This window comes from Cynocephalus volans, chromosome 10, assembly GCF_027409185.1.
Source record: "Cynocephalus volans isolate mCynVol1 chromosome 10, mCynVol1.pri, whole genome shotgun sequence".
NCBI classification, from domain to species: domain Eukaryota; kingdom Metazoa; phylum Chordata; class Mammalia; order Dermoptera; family Cynocephalidae; genus Cynocephalus; species Cynocephalus volans.
In genome coordinates, this window is record NC_084469.1 from 23801529 (window position 1) to 23820874 (window position 19346).

Genomic DNA, 19346 nt, shown 5'->3' on the forward strand with positions numbered 1-19346 from the left:
TGTGATGCATACAGGAGATAACATACATGAACCCTTTATCATATGCCTGGAGCACCATACCTGCTCAGTAGAGGCCAGCTATCACTGTTACAAAATGGGATGGCCCTGGACTTGGAATACATTCACTGGGCAGGAATTAGAGAGTATGGCCAGATGTCTACTAGGGCCTTGGTTTCTGACAATAAATCATCTGCACAAAGGAAAAGGCCTAGCTTTTGGTTCTCTTCACACTGTGGTAGTGGTTTAGAGCAAACAGCCACTGTCTCCCCACTGCATGTCACCTGGAATGGGCAAGGTCTGAGTCATTTTGAATCTTATTTTTGTCTTCTAGGTTACTAGCATTCCCATCTAATTGAATACGAATATCTTCCCTGTTCCTCGCCATTTAACATCTGGGTTTCTGGATATCCAGCTATGGAAATTGCAGCTATAAATCCCCAGATGGCAGGACTAGGGGGTGTGTGGGTGGCTGAGCTAGTCTGGCACATGGAGATGCTCACTAGACCTTTGTCAAGGACATGGTAGGTGCTGGATTCTGGGAGAGGCTTGCAGAGGTGCTGGCCAAGGTGGCCAAAGGTCCAAACCCCAGCACACAGAGGAGCTAAGGAGGTGGTGCTGGGTGACTCTCTCAGCCTCGGGTGGGTGGGGTGGGACCGTTCCCTCCTCGATTTCTGAAACCACCTCAGTTACTCCCAGGGTCCCAGCCTGCCTGTTTATAAAGCTGATTCTGCCCTCCTCTCCTGATGACAACTTTAATGCCACTCAGAAAGGATTAAGATCTTACTTAAACATACACGCAAAGCTCCCTTGGGCACAGCTGTCAAGCTGAAAAGCTGAGGCAGCAAACCTTCTTTAAAAAAAAAAAAAGGCCAGCAGTAAAGTTGGAAACATCACAAGGGAGATCCCTCTGTTCGGAAGCCTGGCTCGGGAGACTTTCCCTGCAGAAACCCATTCTGCTCTCTGCAGCTCACTCCACCCTCCTCACCTCCCGCTGGGAGGGCTCACGGGAAGTAATGCTGGTCACTCACTATCCATGAGGGATGATCCCCTGCCATAGCCACATGTGTGCTGAGGTAGCCGGAGACCCCAGACTCCTGCAGCTGGAGTGAGAGCCCACTACCTCTTAGGCCAGACTCTCTTGTCAGCAGTGCATCAAGCAAGGGGACAGTGGCTGGTCTGGGTAGAGGCAAGGTCTTCCTTTGGGTACAGGTGCTGTCCTGGTCAGGGAGATACCAGCTCCCCCCCACCTTTGATGCCCCGCCAGGGATCTCGCTGTGTCCTTGCAGCCTTTACACAGCCCTGTGATTCCATGTGCTGCCTCACTCCACCCTCCCAGCAACCCCACAGGCAGGTCTCATCAGTTTCTTCTTAAAGCTTAATGGGGCTCAGAGAGGTTAAGGAATCTCCCCAGGCTCACACAGCTACAAAATGATGACATGAAGACTGAAAGTCATTCTGCTTGTTCCAAAACCTGTGCGCTCCTCTCCTTCACCTTCACACACCTCGCTCTCTGGCTGGCAGTCCCCTTTCCAGCCTGCTGGGGAAGGGGAGAGATTTGCCTGGAGGACAGCCCTAGCAGTCAGGAGCCTTGGTGATGAGGCTGCTCTGTGTGCCCTGGAAGCCTGGGGCCTGCCCCCTACCACGGGGTCTCCCAGTCTGCCCTGGGGAGGTTTACCCTGTGGACGTGGGGCCTACCTGCCTACCTGCCACAATGCCAGCCATGTAGACAAGCCCGATCCGGGTGGCTCCATGCACCATCTCCAGGGGCACCCCCACCAGCAACTGCAGCACCACATTGAGTCCCAGGTGTTCTATCCTGTGACAGAGAGACCACACTCATTCATTCATTCATTCATGCATTCACTCATTCAACAAACATTGCAGGTCAGGATGCCTGGGATCCAGCAGTGAACAGAGCTAAGTCTACCAGTGAGGAGCTCACAGTCTGGGGAAGGAAGGGCAGTGCAGACAGTCCCTCATAGGAATAGCATTCCTTGCAGCTGGGCGAGAACCCGTGCAGGGCCTGGGTGGTGGCTAGCAGTGTCTGCCCTTGCCATAGTGACAGGGACTGACCACAGTCAAGATCCAGCAACTCCGTAGGTTAATATGTGAGAAGCTGAGGCTCAGAGAGTGGCAGAGACTGGCTTAAAGTCACTGCTGAGTGACCAAGTGAGCAGGTTAGTGGCCAAGCTGGGACCACAGTGATCTGCCTGACGCACTCCAGTCACCAGCCCACGTGGTCTCTGGCTCTCTATTTGTAAGAGCTATGATATTTAAAGAGAAAGATGTTCTCAAAACAAGTGCAGGCATTAAAGATACCTCTTATACTTAATAATTCAAAGTTTTCTCTTCAAGTCACCGAGGGGAGGCTTCTCCTTTCTCAGATGAGAAGGAACCAGTTCTGCTCCAAACCTCTCAGGGCTAAGAGATGGGACCCCAGGTTTTCTGACCCTGTGAATGCCTTCCTCTGTACGCTACTCGACACCTGTGACCAGATCTTGTTGCTAAATATGTGGGGTAACCAGCCAAGTGCACGTGTTACCAGAAAAGATTGTTACCATTGCTATTATTAAGTTGATGTGGTGCTTTTAAGTTTACAGACAACGTTAATATCCATGGTCTCATTTAAACTGGGCTTACAGCTCCCTGGGGATGGTGTAAGCTGTGCAGTAACAGAGCACATAACAAGGGTCAGGGGCCTGGCCTGGGTCACAGTCTTGCTCCTGGTCTGCAGGGCTCTGCCTGGAGGCCCAACTGTGCTATGTGGAGGACACGTGGGTACCTGCTTACTCAGGAGGCACCTGCGAAGTTGCTCAGACAGATTGGGCTGTGTCCTGAATTCCCACCACACTGGAATCTTCTACTCTCCACTGACTGTGCTAGCTCAAGGATTCTACAGAGATTAGCAATGTCAGAAAAATTCACTGGAAAGGAGTTGGTTGATAGCATCAGACTAATAGTTGTAGGGGCCTTAGAGGTTTTCTGGTCCCATACCCTTATTTTATAGCCTCAGAACCTGAGACTGGAAGAGGCCAGGTGAGGAGAACCGAGCACTCCTGCCTCTCAGTCTGAACTCTTTCTTCTCTACCATACTCACTTCTGGATTCCCAGGCCCACAGCATGCCTCTGAGTAATGGGTTACCTTGCTGGGAGCTCCCCAGATGCTGGCCAGGTGCCCCTATCTTCTGCCTATGGCTGTGCTTATCTTTGCTGCACCAGCCAAGAGCACCTCCCTCAAAATCCATACAACTGGAGAATCCTCTCAGGGTTCTCCCTGGCAGGCACTGCCCCATCAGGAGCAACTGCCAAGAAAAGGGTTGAGGCTACCCTGTGGGCCTCAGCTGCGGCATCTGTGCCCTGTCCACTGCAGGCACACTGCTTTTGGCTCCTGGAGGCAGAGAATGAAGCAAGAAGGCTTTGGCCATTCCCCTCCCTCACCTGAGGGACTAGGGAAGGTCAGAGGACAGTCTTGAACATAAGGCAGGTAGTCCCAACCCATGTGCAGCCACTGGCTTGGCAGCCTGGGCAGGGAAGCCCCCAGTTTCTATTGTCTCCTGTTGGCCCATGAGAAGACTGAAGCATGACACGCCTCCCTCACTCTGCTCCCTAGCCCTGGGAGATCAAAGCCTGGGAATTCCAAGCAAGGTAATCAGCCCATACTGATGGTGCCCTTTGGCCCAGAATGGAAACATTCATTGGCAATTGCTGAGATGTCTCCTCACCCTAAAACCAGTTAGGGATGGGCTCTTGTGCCTGCTTCAGAGGCTTAGCAGGAAGGGAGGCTCACAACAGAACTCCCTCTTGGCCATTGTGGGTCTTTCTGCTGAGGAATAGGAATGATGGGGCCATTGGGCCAGAGTTATCCCTTTCCATTTCCAACCCCATGGTAAGGCACCCCCAGGGTTTTCCCCAGACAAACAGTAAGCTCCTTCACTTCTCTGGAGAGGCTATAGAAGACACCACAGAGCCCTGGTCTCTGGCGTTTCTACTTTCCCAACTCAGCTTCTGCTATGTAAGAACAGCCTCCAGCCAAGATCACCGCTCTTCAAGAGACTTGGACCTGGAGGGTCACCGGGTCAGCTGGTAGGTCCTTATCATGAGGTAGGAGGCACCAGTGAGAACTGATTGCATTCCAGCCCCAAAAGAGGCCACAGAACTCTGTAAACAGAAACTATAATTATTGCCAGAGTACCTCAAGAAGACCCTCACCACAGATGAAAACCACCTTGGGAAGAAGGCAGTTTCAATAAATTAGTCCTTTCTTTCACTTGTGTGGGCATTCACACACACAGTTTATGGACAATGAATCTGGTGGCTGATCAAATGACCCTCTTTGCCTTGGCCACTAGGAAACTCAGAACAAATGTTCAACCCACCTCGAGCAAGTACATAGAATCACATGTTGAGTATGTGTGTGTGGATGTCACTGCTGGCTTTTAGCATTTTCCCCCCATATTTTCCCTTTCCCTTACACTATCAATAATTTACTTGTATATTTTAGTATCAGATAAGTTTCAAGTAGCCATCTCAAATCCTATGTCCAAGTAGATAAAAATAAACTAAAAAATAGATTTCAAGCCAGGCTACCTGGACCACTTATTTTTCTGTAGGGACTCCAGACAGTGAAAGAAGACAGGTACTCACCCTGCATGCATGAAGATATACGTCAGGTAGCGCCAAGCCTGTGCTCGGAGCTGAGGATGGTAAACCAGGGAGTTCTTCAAGTAACGTGGATGGGTTACCTGCAGCACAAATTGATCCAGCGACACCCCATTATAGAGGAAAAAGGCAACCTGGATGAAAGCACAGAACGCAGAGGCCTGTTATAGGTGAAAAACTGCCCCAGGAATCTCCCCCTTGCGCTGACACTGGGAATCCCTGCAGGAAGTCATCACCTTTCCTTCTCAGGGATTGAGGGACAACCCCACAGCCAGTGCCCAGCTTAGCTTTCCACCATCTCTTATCTCACTTCTGTTTAATTATTTTGAGTTACATGGTCACAACATGGTCAGATGGTCTCTTTGCCCATATTTCCTCGGTGCTAAGCAGGCAGGGTTTGGAGGATTTTAAACTTTAATTCCAGTAATAACTCATTCACCCACTTGGGGGATGATGCATTCCATATAGGTTGATTTCGCAGATGACTGAAGCATACTTGTTTAAGCCCTAAAAGGGTATTTATTTTAACTATTTTTCTATGGAGCTCTTTCTAAAATGTATCATTTATGTTCCTGTGTTCTTAATCAGGGCATGTGCACAACTGATTAAGGATGTCTCAGGTATTGATCTGGGCTATAAGAGTGATGTCTTCTCCAGTAATTGAGGAGGATGGGGTTTTTGCTCCTACACTAAATGGCCCCAAATTCCTGTATTTCTTCAAGACTCAGATTTGCTTTTGAATGTTCTTTAGTCGTCTCCCTCACTGCCAGGCCGTCAGCTGCTACTTCTTATTGCTTGCTGGTTGTGGGCTCCTTTTAGCTGCTTCCCACCATGTCCCTTCTACCAGGTACTCCAAAATATTCATGGAAATATATATGCATATATGCATATATTATATATATATATATAATTATATATATCATCTTTTAATTCTATTTTTCTCCATGAACTTTTTTTTTTTTTTTTTTTTTTTTTTTTAAAAGATGACCGGTAAGGGGATCTTAACCCTTGACTTGGTGTTGTCAGCACCACGCTCAGCCAGTGAGCGAACCGGCCATCCCTATATGGGATCCGAACCCGGGGCCTTGGTGTTATCAGCACCGCACTCTCCCGAGTGAGCCACGGGCCGGCCCTCTCCATGAACTTTTTCAAATACCCTCATATTTTCTATCTGTTATGGATTCAGAAAACCAGGTTACTAGAACTTTATGTAAGACCAAAGCCATAGGCTTTAGCACAGGGCTTTGAGACAGATATTTCAGCTATTTGAGCAGTTTGCAGTTGCTTCTAGATTGATGGTTTCAATTCACACAGTTGAGGTTTCTGGAAATCTGAACCAACCTGGACACAAAATTTGACTCCTCTGGACCAACTTGAGCCAACTGAATTCTGTGGTCCTTGGTTTCCTTATCTGGAAATGGGTACCAATGTCTATATTTCCAGAGTGGTCATGAGGCTTCACAGTGATAAAGGACCCAAAGAGCTAGCCCCATGCCCTGCACACACTCAGAGAAGGAAGCTGTGATTAGCATCGGGTTAAACCTTCTGGGCTAAGTCTGGGAATGGCTTATGACCCTGGCAGCTGTCCTCCTCCAGGCTCTCCGAGGAGCCGCTCTGTCCACCGAACACCATGCGGGTGGCCTGGCAGCAAATACAGCTCCCAAGGCATCTCATTATTATTGGTTCTCAAATAGAAGTTAATAAATAGACCCACACAGTAAGCTTGAAGAATGAGCCCAAGAATATCTCAGAAAAATCACAGCTTCAACATGTAATGATGAAGCCATAACAACAAACAGAGCAGCTCTGGCCTGCAGACCAGATATTCTGATTTAGAAAGAAAAGAAGGAGAAGGCGGCCACGAAGCTTAATGATCCTGCCGTTTGATTAGGCAGAAACTTTACAAGAATATATGCAGAGGCGGAAATTAGGCCTGCGGCTTGTGAAGGGAAATGGTGGAGATCACAAAGTGCCGAAGAGAAGCGAAGCATCCATTCAGGAGGTGGGGTCGGGGTGAGCTGCACAGATTCTTGGGTCGAACAGCCAAAAGAATTCAGTTTCATCACACATGGGCACCCGGTACAGAAAGCAATACCTCTGCATTCTGTTGTAGTAGCAGGAGAATTTTAGCCCAACCATAGGAATGGATGAGTCCCTAAGGGGAGAACGTTCATTAAAAATGTTAAGCCCATATTTACTTGTTCATAAACTCTCCCTCCTACATGTATTTGTGTGATGCTCTTGCATTCAGAAAGCACTTACGGCCATTCTCAAACTCTAAATACAGGTGTCCTGGGAGAGGGAGGCAGGTCTGGTCACTTCTGCAGGTGCGGAAATGGAGTCCCAGGGGAGCAAATGACTGGTCCATGGTCCCCAATCAATGAACTTATTACAATGTTTTCATTGCTGTTGTTTTGGTGGGGGTGGTCATGTGGGGATTTTGCTACAGTAAATATTGCTTGAAATGGTAATCTCTGGAATGTCTCTTTGCAGGCCAGGGTTCTTTTTTTTTTTTTTTTTTTTTAAAGATGACCGGTAAGGGGATCTTAACCCTTGACTTGGTGTTGTCAGCACCACGCTCAGCCAGTGAGCAAATCGGCCATCCCTATATGGGATCCGAACCCGGGGCCTTGGTGTTATCAGCACCGCACCCTCCCGAGTGAGCCACGGGCCGGCCCAGGCCAGGGTTCTAACAACACTTATATTCACTGCAATGGAGTCTGACTTGCAGTGACAACTATTTGATCTTCAACTATCACCCTTCAGTAGAGAAGCATGTCCCCCTCCTGTCATAATCTCTGACATCGTCTTGGCTCATCTCCTCATTCCTTCCCACACACCCCCCGCACTGACTCCCCAGGGCTGAGCGGCCCCTTCCCCACCCTGTCCTTGCCTCCAGCAGTGTGACTGTGATCATGAACCAGGGTGGGGGGCAGCAGGTGTAGCTGTCGTAGTACCACTTGCGGTCAATCTCCCGGGGCAGGGTTTCATAGGCCACGTGGCGGATCAGTCGCTGCGAGAGGCTCAGCCCCTTCTCCTCCAGCAGGGCCTTGCTGCTCAGCCTGCGGTTGCCCTGCAGGATGGCCTGGCGGAAGCTGTTGGACCTCTTGTTGCTCATCTGCGCAGGAAACCGGGTGGGGACACGTGAGAGCTGGGGCCTCGGGGGAGCCCCCCACCCACTTCTCAGGCAGCATGTTTGTTAGACCAGGCCTGACCCCTCATTTCCCTTCCTTCTAGAATAGTTAATAAGAAGCAACATTCATTGAGCTCTTATGTGTCAGGAGTTATCCTAAGCATGTTACATGTTCTGGTTTATTTAATACTGACAACTAGTCTACCTGTTAGATAAAGACAGTGAATAGCCCCATTTTACAGGATTAGGAAACTGAGGCACAGAAAGTTTTATGAACCATGTTCAAACCCCATAATGTTCCAGCATCTGTACATGTATTCACAATACCTTCCTTTCATCCACTCATGCACCATCCATCCATCCATCACAACTTACTGAGCAACTGCTGAATGTCACCCACATTACCAGACACAGGACATACGGTGGCACTCGGGACAAATAAGTAACCAGCAATCACTGTTCAGAGTGATGGCTACTGTGAGAGCACACAAGAGGGAGCCCAAACTGGTCCCAAGGTGGCCAGGGAGGGCTTCCTGGAGGAGGTGATGTCTGAGTGAGAACCAGAGGAAGAGTAGGAGGTAGCACCCTCAAAAGCACTAGCTCGGGAAGAGGAAGGTGGGCAGCCAGGAGTGAAATAGGATTGTAGAGAGGTCCACAGGACCAGAACCTAAAGCTGTGTCTGTGAAAGGTCACCAGCCCTGAGTGCCTTCACAGGACATGTAATGCCTAGTGAGCCCAGGGACTGGTTGTAGAGCCTCCTAAGGACTGGGCCTGCCCTCAGTGGCCTAAGTCTGCTCTGACACATCCTCAGTAGAGCCCTGGCTGCCTCGCTCAGCGGTCAGCCTGACTCCCAGGGACCAGAAGCGGCCCTGCTGACTTCCCACCTCCCAAGGCCTCCATCACCTCCCACCTGCCCTCCTTGGTGACATTCTAGACCCTGCTTATGGTGGAGAAGTCCCAGAGACATAGTTCTCCCAACCCCAGACCCCAGCTGTTCCATGGCAGCTGGTGCGGGGATTATCAATGCATTCCTGGGACAATGGACCCAACAGTGGACATCAGGCTAAATCTGAAGGCAGGAGCCCAGACAGGCTGGTGAGGAGAACCAGGCCAGCTAAAGCTCAGGGTTGGAGCCCCCATCAGAAGGAAGATCACTGGGGTGGATCTGGGTTGTGATGAGGCCAGGAGGTGTGAGCCTTCATCTGCAGTGCCCCTCTTCATTCCCAAGTTCTGCTGTCTCTCACTCTCCAAAGCTTAGAGCATGCCCCCTCCAGCAGGCATTCCCAGATGAACCCCTTCCAGCCACTCCCTATCCTCATCCCCTCCATGCCTACAAAGCTTGGATCTGGGTCTTCTCAGTGGCTCGGGAGTCCTGTAAATGTAGGCAAGGGTCAGGGTTCTCATGTGCACTGTGAGCCCGAGAGAGGACCATGTTGTCAACTATTCAGTAGCCACTCTTACCATTCTCTCTCCCAGCACCCAAGCGTGCACACGCACAGGGGCATGCACAGCACACACACACACATTCTCATGGCCGACAGGCCCTGAAGACCCATGGGTGGCCAGCTCAGTACAAGAACAAGAAAATCTGTGCACACACACACATCCCCACCATTCACTGCGTCCTGGACCTACCTAGAGCTGTGCTGGGGACAGCTGTAACCAGGGCCCTGGGCCTCATGGAGCTTACACAGGGAGACAAAAGTGTAAACAGCAGCAAAAGAGGGTGTCATCGTAGTTATCTGGTGCACAGCATTACTCTCAAGTTATAAATATATGGTGACTGAAGCTTGGAGAAGGTAAGTAATTACCCCAAGGATCTACAGTTAGTAAATCACAGGGTCAGGAGTCAAGTCTAGATCTGCCTGACTCCAGAGTCTATGCTAGCCCATGTGGAAACTGTGGGCCAACTAGATAAGGGAGCCTCTTCTTCCAGGTGGATGCACCTATGCCAGGCCTCAATGAACAAAGTCCAGGCCAGATTTCAGTCCCCACTCATCCCTCAGCCAGGCACCCTGATACAGTACACAACCCGCACACCCATACATGACAACCCTGGCTGCTCAGCTGTAATGCAATGTGGTTTGTGCTATGAAAGAGACTACAGAAAAGCACTGTGGGGGCTCTGGTAAAGTTGATTCATTCTGCCTGGGCCGGGGCAGGTAAGCCTCATCCTCTGCCTACAAAAGACGGAAAGGAGTTTACCTGGTGAAAGAACCTGGGACCAGAAGCAGCCCTGCTGACTTTATTGAGACAATAAAAACTTTCAAATATTCTATCTTATTTGATCCTTGCAACAAGGCTTCCTTTCACAAACGAGGAAACACAAGCTCAGAGGATCTTTCCCAGTGAGCGGCAATGGGAGAGGCAGGACCGAGACCCAGGTCCATCTGACTACAGGCCCTGAGCTCTCTGCTCTACCCACAGCTTCCTCCGTGGTCAGTCTCTTCTTCGTCTGGGCTCCAGAGCATCCCTGCTCCCATGATCCAGGCTATGGCTGCCTGCTCCAGCTCAGAACTTGAACAGAGAGATCCCAACAGTAACAAGTAACTTCCTGTTATGAGTTCACTCAGAGGTCTCCACTGACCCCGGTGGAGAGAACAGCCCGCTGGCCTGGCATGCCCTCACTCTGCCCGAGACTGAACAAGGCATCTTGCAGCGAGCATGCTGGTGCTGAGGCTGGGGATGAGCCTGTGCAGGCTCAAACCCGTGGCCTGGTCTTTGGTGGCCCTGCTGGGCTCCAAGTCACAGGGCTCACCTCCACTGCCCAACACACAACTCCTGACTGTCCCACCTCCCCCACTCAGCTCAGCTCTGTCTCCCTCCCTCCAGGAGGCCAGCTCCCTGGGTCCACTCTGAAGGGCAGTAGATTCCTCCACCCCTAAAGCCCTGCAGTAGCTCCCTGCAATCACGCTAGCCCCTGGGCCAAGGCCGGCCCGCAGCCAAGAGGCTGTTGAAACAACTCCACAGTCCCGGCATCTGCATCACAGGGCTCATGCGGCACGATGACAGGTGCAAGTGGCACTGGCCCCCCTATCGCTGATGCCTTATAATCCTAGGAGCCTGCGGAACTTCACATAAGTCATTCCCCCCTCACCCCTCCAGGGTGACATAAGAGAGGTGACCATCCCCATTTCACCAACAGGGAACTGAGTGAAGACTTGCGGTCTTGTATTCAACCCACTAGTTCATGCAGCTTCTACTGATGTCCCATCCATCCTGTGGTCAGTAAAATACTGCCTGCTTACGCCCACCGAATCCCATTCCAATCTCGCCACAGTGGTCCCCCAAATAGCACAGCATTAACTCCCAGTGAAAAGTCCCCACTCCAAGAAACCAGACCACTGGGCAGGAATCATGGGCTTCCCATCTCCAGCCCAGAACAACCAGGACATCTGCCAGCAGGTCTGCTGAGCCCTGGTCTCTACCAGGGGCTGCACTGCTCCTAGAGAGTGAGGCCTGACCCTCCCAGCATCCACTCCTGGCTCCTACTCCCAGCCCTTCATCCTGGTGAAACTGACCCCACTCTCAGCTGCAGGGGTGGGGCACTGGTTGGTCTGAGTCAATCCACATATCCCAGTGACCCAGTGACCCAGTGTAGGCCAACAGGAGGGAGGAAATCCCAGGCTTTGTGCAGCAGCTACCACAACAAGAGCCTCTCTGCCTCTGCCTCTGCCTCTCTCTCTCTCTCTCTCCCCCCACCCCCCACTCCCTCTGCATTGTGTGGCCTGAGGGTGTGAGGGCTGGAACAACTGCAGCCACTTTGCTGCCACAATGGGAGGTCTGGAACTGGCAGGAGCTGCTCTGAGGATGGGGTGGCTGACACTGCAGAAGGCAGAACTGAGAGACAAGACAAAGAGAAACCTGGTCCTTAGTGGCATCCTTTCATCTGCTGAGGCCTGGACTTTTTCAATGTCCTGGGCCAACAGATCCCTTTAATTGTCTAAATCCCTTCAATGTGTTTAAGCCACAACCCCCAAACAGGCCCCTCCTAGTGGCAAGGGCCCCGGAGAGCTCACCAGGTTGACAAAATCCTGGTAACAAATCTGCCCATCCGCGTGGCTGTCTGCAAGAGCCAGGAGCACCTCCCTTTTGTGTGGGTCCAGCTTGGAACTGTGGCTCTCCAGGAGGCTCCGGAACTTGCCTGTGCTGATATAGCCCGTGTTCCCAGGGTCAAACTGAGGGAGAAGCACAGACAGCAGCAGGGTCAGCAGGGCACCATCCCCTCTCAGCACTGGAGTGGGCACCACCACCACTCACTGGCTCCTGTGCCCAGCCCTCTGCAAAGAGAGGCCCGGGCGATGTCTGGGATGTTTCCAAGGCCCCCCGGGGAAACATCCAAATCGGGCACAGACAACTGCTTAAAATCCTAGAGGGCCCTGCAGACCCTCAGGATCACCCAATCCAACTGTCTTGTGTGGATCAGGAAACTGAGGCTCGGAGGTTCTGTCACCTCCCCTCAGCCCTTACTCTTGAGTGCGGAGAAGAAAGCAGGGACGAAAGGCCAGGAGTGGAGGAAGATGAGGAACTGCTGGGGCCTGGGACAGGGGAGAGGATGGCAGGAGGAGGAAGTTTCAGCAGAAGACCTTGCGAGGTGACAGGCAAGGAGGAAGGGCCTGGGCCAGAGGGATGCCAGTGGGGATGCCTGAGGGCCCAGGAGCAGGAAGCGGCCCTTGCAAGTCCTCCTGCACCTGCCCCCACACCCACCACGCAGGACCACAGGGGCCCCCAGAGACCCTTGGCTCTGTTTTTGTTTTGTTGTGTGTGTGTGTGTGCACGCATGTGCATGCTTCGTGCTCTTTTTCCTCTGCAGCTTTGCACACCTGGGTCCCTCCATCTAGGATTCCCTTCCCTTCCCTCCCTGCCTCCCTGAGAGACTCTAACTCACCCTTCCTGACTACACAGATGTCCCCTTTCCGGAAGGCTCCCTCCAGACACGGCCTGTTCTCACTGCTTCCCCTGCACTTATCAGACCTCAGGGCCTCTAGCCCACACTGATCTCTAACTGTCCACGTTTGCCTTCTCACTGGACTGTGGCTCCTCGAGGTTGTTATCCTGGAACTTAGCACAGAGCCTGGCATTATCAGCACTCAATAAAGATTTGCTGGGTGAATCAATGGTGGATGTTCACATGAATAGCCAGGCAATAATTTTCCACAAAAAGCCTCATCAGTTCAGCTAGAAAAGGGAGGATCTTACTCCTGTCTCCCAGAGGCCTTAACCTCAGTCTCTCTTTCCACACAAAGCCCAGCCAAAGCCCATCTGAAGCCCACCCTGCTAGAGAAGAACATTCACCATCTCTCATGGGTGCCAAGAGCTTTCCTGTTCACAAGGAACTTCCCCACACAAGACTCCCCTGCATCCTGGAGAGGCGGCTGAGCTGCTTAGGTTTTAAAAGCAGACACTGGGGATGTATGTGTGTGTGTGACAGGACAGTCAGAAGGCCAAACCCACATTTCCCCTGTTCTAGAAAAGGTCAATGAAGACTATTTAAGGAAAGCGGATTCTGTGTGCAGTGTTTCTAAGACTGTCCAAGAGCAACAGTCAGAAGTCCCAGCCACAGCCTCTTTCAATTCTCCCCAGAATTCCACAGGAGAGGACATCTCTAAGGAGGCCTATTTTAAAATCCATATATCCCCTTACACTCAACCCCAAATGCCAGGTTTTAGGTATGACACCGACGTGGTTCACACCATCAACTATTTCAGAAACTCACCTACCCTTGCTCCCTGAACTTTAAGAATAAAAACGCCTAATATTTGCTGTGTGTTTTTATGGGGTCAAGCACTGTTCTAAGAGCTTTCTGTACGTAACTTCTTTGACTCTCTACAACAACCTTAGATAACAGATCCTGTTATTATCGCCATATCCCAGATGAGGAAATAGAGGCTCAGAAAAGTTAGCACCAAGAGGTTAAGTGACTTGCCTGGCAGGTGACAAGCCAGTTCCCACAGCCAGGCAGCTCAGCGCTGCCTCTAAACCTAGCTGGCTGTCCCTGATCTTCAGCCTCCAGGGGCTGCTCTGCTGCTCAGAAGCAGAATGTAAGAACCAAAGAGGTGAGTGGGGACCCAGGCGAGGCAGCGGTCCAGGAGTCTCACAGTCCTACCCTAAACAGGTATTTTTAAAGCAGGAAAGAGCCCCAAACAGCAACAGTTCTGACTTCCATATTGCTCAGACAGGGAAAGAGGCAAAGGCAACCAGGGAGGGGCTCCTTCCTTGGTGCCTGGGACCCCTCCCATCCCCACAAGCCACCTGCGCCAACCCCAACCCCATCCTGGCTCTGCCTGGTCTCACATGGCCCTCATATGCTGGGTGGGCAGATGGGGGTAGGGGTGGGGGTTGAGAAGCAACTGTGTGTCCTGGGAAGATCCCCAGTGGGCACTGCAGGAGGGCGGGGGTCTACCGCACAGCATAGAGTCTTTCCTGCCCTGGCTTGGGGAAGGAAGCCCGATGGCTTTGTACGCCCTGGGAGCAGGGACACCAATCCCCTCCCAGGGGCTGCCTCACAGGCTTGGGAGGGCCATGGGTTGGGGGTGGGGGTGGAGGGGCTCGGATCAGGCTCCAGACAAAGAACCACCTGCTCTCCTCTTCTCCCTCCCCCTCCAGGGCTCCCTGCTGTTGTCCTAGTGACAGGGGCTGCCCTGTGGCTCTGGAGCCCCCACCCCCACCATGGCGTGCCCGCCCAGCCCTAAGCACACTAACAGGCTCCAGACTGCAGAGGATGAGCTGGAATCAGGCCGAGCCTCTGTTCTCTGCCAAGACTCTACCTTTCATGCCAGGGCCAGACAGGCCAGACAATGGGGGGTCACTGCTACCCTAATAATGAGGCCTCAAGGACGCAGGAGGATGGCTATGACTGGAGGGGAGAGGGAGGCAGGATGGGGCCAGCTGCCTGGGCTCCACTAATGCAGAAGGACACTTTTGACACACCCACCCCCCAACCTCCCCATGACACCTGGGGAGGCTAACAGTGGGGGAGGGGGCTGTAGGGAAGTGGGGGACAGAGAGAGGGAAAGAGGGAGACAAAGGGAGAAAGAGACAGAGAGAGGATGTGTGCCCAGAAGGCAGGAGATGGTAGGTGCCATGGTCCCAGGGGCAGCTGAGAGCTTTACAGGAAGCTGCACCCGCACTCAGGGCCAGCAAGGAACAAGGCACATCCCACTCTGGCCTCAGCCACTAACTACAGTCTGTGCAGTTTAGCCATGAGTGCCTCATCAGCAAAGGGCCAGATTCCTCTGATTGTGGTGAGTGAAACAAACACAGGGCCTGGGGGCTCTGAGACCAGCCTCACTGCCTCATTCAGACGGAGGCTGGGGGAGCTCAGGGGGAGGCATGGCTGGCCCTCTGCACACACACCTGCGCTCTACAGCCTTCTCCACGGCCTGCTAAGGGGGAAGAGGTCACACTGGCACTGTGGTTTGGAGCTTTCGGGGAAAGAGGCCCGAAACACACTTTCCTTGTTAATAATGTGCCTAAGGTCCTGCCGCTCCCCCGCCCCTAGGCACTCTGCGCCTTGGACCGGCACCCGTCGGCAGTGGGGCGCTCTAGGGATGAGTGCGAGCTGGGTGGGTTCGAGGCAGCCCGACTGGGGCTGGTCTGGGGGTGGTCGGGCAGCCAGAGGAAGGCGGGCTGTGAATGGGCCAGGAGCCGGGAACCAGGAGCATCCTGGAAGCTGCCTTCTGATGAGGGCCCAGCACTGCGGAGGGAGGGGCGGCCACATCCACATTCAGCCTGCATGGAAGCTGCTGCGGCAGAGGGAGGAAAAAGGCTCCCGCCCACCTGCCTCGGCCTGGAAAAGAGCATCCAGAGGCTCCCAGGGGACTTTTAATCCCTCCAGTACCCAGCCCTCAGGCCCCTAATCCTCTAGGTCGCCCAGTTCCCCAGCCTGGGGCCTCACACACGCTCTGACATCTCCCGTGTCCCACCGTGGACCCCTTCCTGGGCACTTAGCCTACCTAGGCTGGGGAAATAACCCACAAAATCCTCTCTGCATTGTTGCTGTCTGGAGCTCCTTCCCCCTCCCTGGGGCAAAAGGTGGGGGAGAGTTCTGGAAGGAGCCCCATCCCCAGTTGCTATGCCCTCTTGGGCAGATCATTCAAGCACACTGCCTCAGTTTCTCTATCAACCAAGTGGTAAGAACTCTCCCTTCTCAGGGACATGTAAGGGAGCCCATACTCACACCTGTGCAGATAAGGGTGGCCACGTGCGAAGGGGGGACAGGGAAAGAGACATCCACAGCCCACACGGCCCGTGGGGGCAGCTGGCCGTCGATTCTGAATCCTTGTGCAGTCAAGGGCTTCATGAGAAATTTGGGATCAGGATGAGGCAACTCTGCATGGGGGTGAAGTAGAGCTGGCACCATTCATGTCTGTGCTGTCAGAGGGACCTGGTGATACCGGGGAGTGGGCAGCAGGACAGAGAATCGTAAATCATGGTCCAGGAAAGCTGGACAAAACCTCAGTGGTTTCCAAAGTGTGCTGCTGAGTTACAGGGACTCTGGGGCCTCCAAGGCCCAGAGGTGTTGCTGAGGGGATTACTGAGAAGCCCAGCCCTCCTTAGGCAAACCAGCTCCACTCTGAGCTGGTTTACATACTGGCCTTCTGCATACTACCCAGTTCAACAACATCACAATCAGGGCTAACACGCGTGGCACGTCTGCTGTGTATCAGGCACTGCCCCAGGTCATCACATATCCTGGTTTGCTTGGGACAGTCCTGGTATATACCTGTTGTCCCCTCATGATTATTAACAGTGCCCCCTTCACTCCCAAAGTGTCCCAACCTGGGTGACAAATTACAGGGCACCCCCTATTTAGAGCTTACAACAACCCTATGAGATAGATACAATCATCAGCTCCATTTTACACAGAGGGACGGGGGAGAGGGACAGAGGCACCGAGAGCCAAGTTGCCCAAGTTTGAATGGCTGATAACTGGTGCAGATGGATTCACACCTAGGCAGAGGGGCTCAGAGCCTGTAGTCTCTCCCACCACTAGGATGCTGTGGCTAAAAAGAGTTTGACAGACCCCAGTCTAATCCTCTCCAGTCCATCTAACATATTTATTAAGGATCAGCTGAGGCCCAGGCATCATACTCATTTTATGTATGGAGAAATGGGTGCAGAGGGCAAAGGGAGCAAAACAAATGGGTCGAGGTCAGAGAGCGAGCTAGTGGTCGAGCCGGAAATAGTCCAGGGTTCCTCCACTGGGTTGGCCAGCCCCAGCCTTGCCCTCCCTTGTTTTCATCTGTTCTCTCAGTTGTATAAAACATAGCCCCTGGCTCAGGGTTTCTCAACATGTATTTTGTGGAACACCAGGCCAAAGATGGTGCATCAAATAAGGGTTCTGTAGTTCCATAAGTGTGGGAAACCCCTTTGGAGGGGCATGATGCACATATTAAGGGCTCTGCGAGGTCCTAGTGAAGAAACCTGTCTGATTTTGCTCAGCCCAGCATTTTCCAAACTTATTCGACTTGTGATCACAGTATTTTTTCACTGCAATATTCCGAGGATCACTTTGGGGAAAAGGCGTGAGTTCGTAGCAGTGTCATGTTTCCCTTTTGTGAAACCCAGCCCCTTTGTCCCCGGTTTGGAACCAGCCCTCTGCCTCCACCTGTGAGTGGCACAGGCTCTCAGGGCAGCTGACATTTTGCCGGAGTCGTCCAGCAAAGCTAGAAGTCTGTGGGATCCAGGCCCAGACAGAGGGTTGAATGGGGACACCACGCCCCAGCAGGGGCTGAGTAATCAGTGACTGGCCTGATGGGGCCGCTGAGTTGAGCTCCCAGGCTTGCGTGCTCAGCACCCAGGACAGCAGCACCGCCTCTCACTCCAGCTGCAGGCCAGCCTGCGGGGCCAAGGCTTCAGAATTCACCCAGCGGCAGCGAAGCATAGAGAAAGAGAGCAGCGTGGCTATGTTACATCTGTTATGTATACGCGATGCACACAAACTGCATTTCCAGGACAAATACACGGCTGGTCCCTGCTCCCAAAGCTTGAATTCACTCTCCCTGGAGGGCTCTCTCACTAGCCTTGATCCTGAGGGGCCCAGGACCTCAGCGAGGGGTGTGAGGCCTTCAAGGACACCAAAGGCAGCACCTGGGGCCAGTGAACCAGCTGCCATCCTGTTGAAGACCTCTGGGGTCTGGACAGGTTCCCATCCCTTGTCCCCATTGCCTCCTCTCTGTCCAGCAGAATGAGTCCTGGGAAATGACCACAGGGTGTGTGTGCTGGGGCCAGGGTCAGGTGCAGGCCACTGTGGCTCCCCACTGCAGGGTTGGGGGGGAGGTTACCATGGCTCATCTGCTGGCTTCCTGCATCATTACCCGGCTTCTGAGCAGAGCAGAATGATCGAGGCTGTCCAGGGGTTTATGGCTCAGCAGAGCTGTCCCCACCCAGTAGCCAGAGCCCACCAGGGGACTCCAGCCCATTCATGGATATTTACAGCCCCATAAATTAGGTGCAGGCTGCAGCTGCCGAGGTCAGGAGGCAAGGCTGTGGCAGTAGGCACTTTCCCTTCCAGTTCTCCTTCCTCAGAATGAAGATGCTAATTCGCCTGGTAGAGAAAACCAGTTCACCCACTTCCCCTGACCTTTTCTCCCTGACTCTTTAAAACACTGAGTTTCACAAATGTTTTGTTATTTTTATTCTCACACCAACCCTAGAGTTAAGTGTGACTAGTCCCACTTAACAGACACATAAATCGAGGTACTGAGATATACAACTGCCCACAGGCACTCCAAGTGAGCAGAACAGGGCACCGTCTAACCTGCTCCAAGCTGGGGCTGGGCATGGATTTTGAAAGACCTCAAGCCCCCATGGCTAAAAACCAGGCTCTGACCTCTCCTGTCCTCTGGCCTCCCCAGATGGAGGTTCAAGGGGCCCTTGTACTCCCCATCCCCTCTGGGATCTAGCCAGGCAAGGCCCCTAACAGCTGGAGAAGCTTCAGCAGTTGCAGGATTCCCAGTGGTATTATTTCTGCTCTTTCAGCTGCCACTGCAGGGGCTGGGGGGTGGCAGCTCAGCTCTCTCAAGGAGCTTCTCCCAAAGGCCCCAAGCCAGGCTCTGGAACCTTCCCCTTCCCCCCCCCCCCCATAAATCAAGCAGCTGAATCCCAGGACCTGCGGCTGGCAGGCTGGTTAGGGAGTTAGAACACTCTTCCCTCGGCAGAGAAGCAAGCATCCTGGCCTGAATCCAGGCTCAGCCACTGGACAATCAGCAGTTTTCTAGAAAGCCACCTACTCTCCCAACACCTGGGCACTGAGGGAAAGAGACCTGACCTTCCCTGAAACGCAGGGAGCTGGGGTTGAGTGGGCAGTGAGAGGTGGGAACTGCCTCTTTCCACCAGGCCTGTTGTTCCCCACCCTGAGAGTGTGACTGCTTCTCCCCCCTCAGCACCCCCCACTCCACCCCCACCCAAGGCCTCCAGGCACACACATGGCTTTCCTAGGAGTGGTCCCTGCCTTTGCCACACCAAAGACTCTGAGGGGGCGGTTGGGGACTGTGATTCAGAGGCGGGTCCCTTGGGTACCCAGGAGCAGACGTAGTGCCCCTGCTGACTC

General features: G+C 52.9%; 1 protein-coding gene across 2 annotated transcripts in view; it reads right to left on the minus strand.

Annotated features, from left to right (window-relative positions):
- The window catches only part of RHBDL3 (rhomboid like 3), a 42126-nt gene that overhangs the window by 14874 nt on the left and 7906 nt on the right, over window positions 1-19346 (minus strand). For both annotated transcript variants that reach the window (XM_063112578.1, XM_063112577.1), the window contains 4 exons: window positions 11812-11970; window positions 7553-7777; window positions 4645-4793; window positions 1704-1816 (listed from right to left, as the gene is read on the minus strand). In XM_063112578.1, the coding sequence (XP_062968648.1) occupies window positions 1704-1816; window positions 4645-4793; window positions 7553-7777; window positions 11812-11970 (646 nt within the window). The remainder of the gene's footprint in view (window positions 1-1703; window positions 1817-4644; window positions 4794-7552; window positions 7778-11811; window positions 11971-19346) is intronic.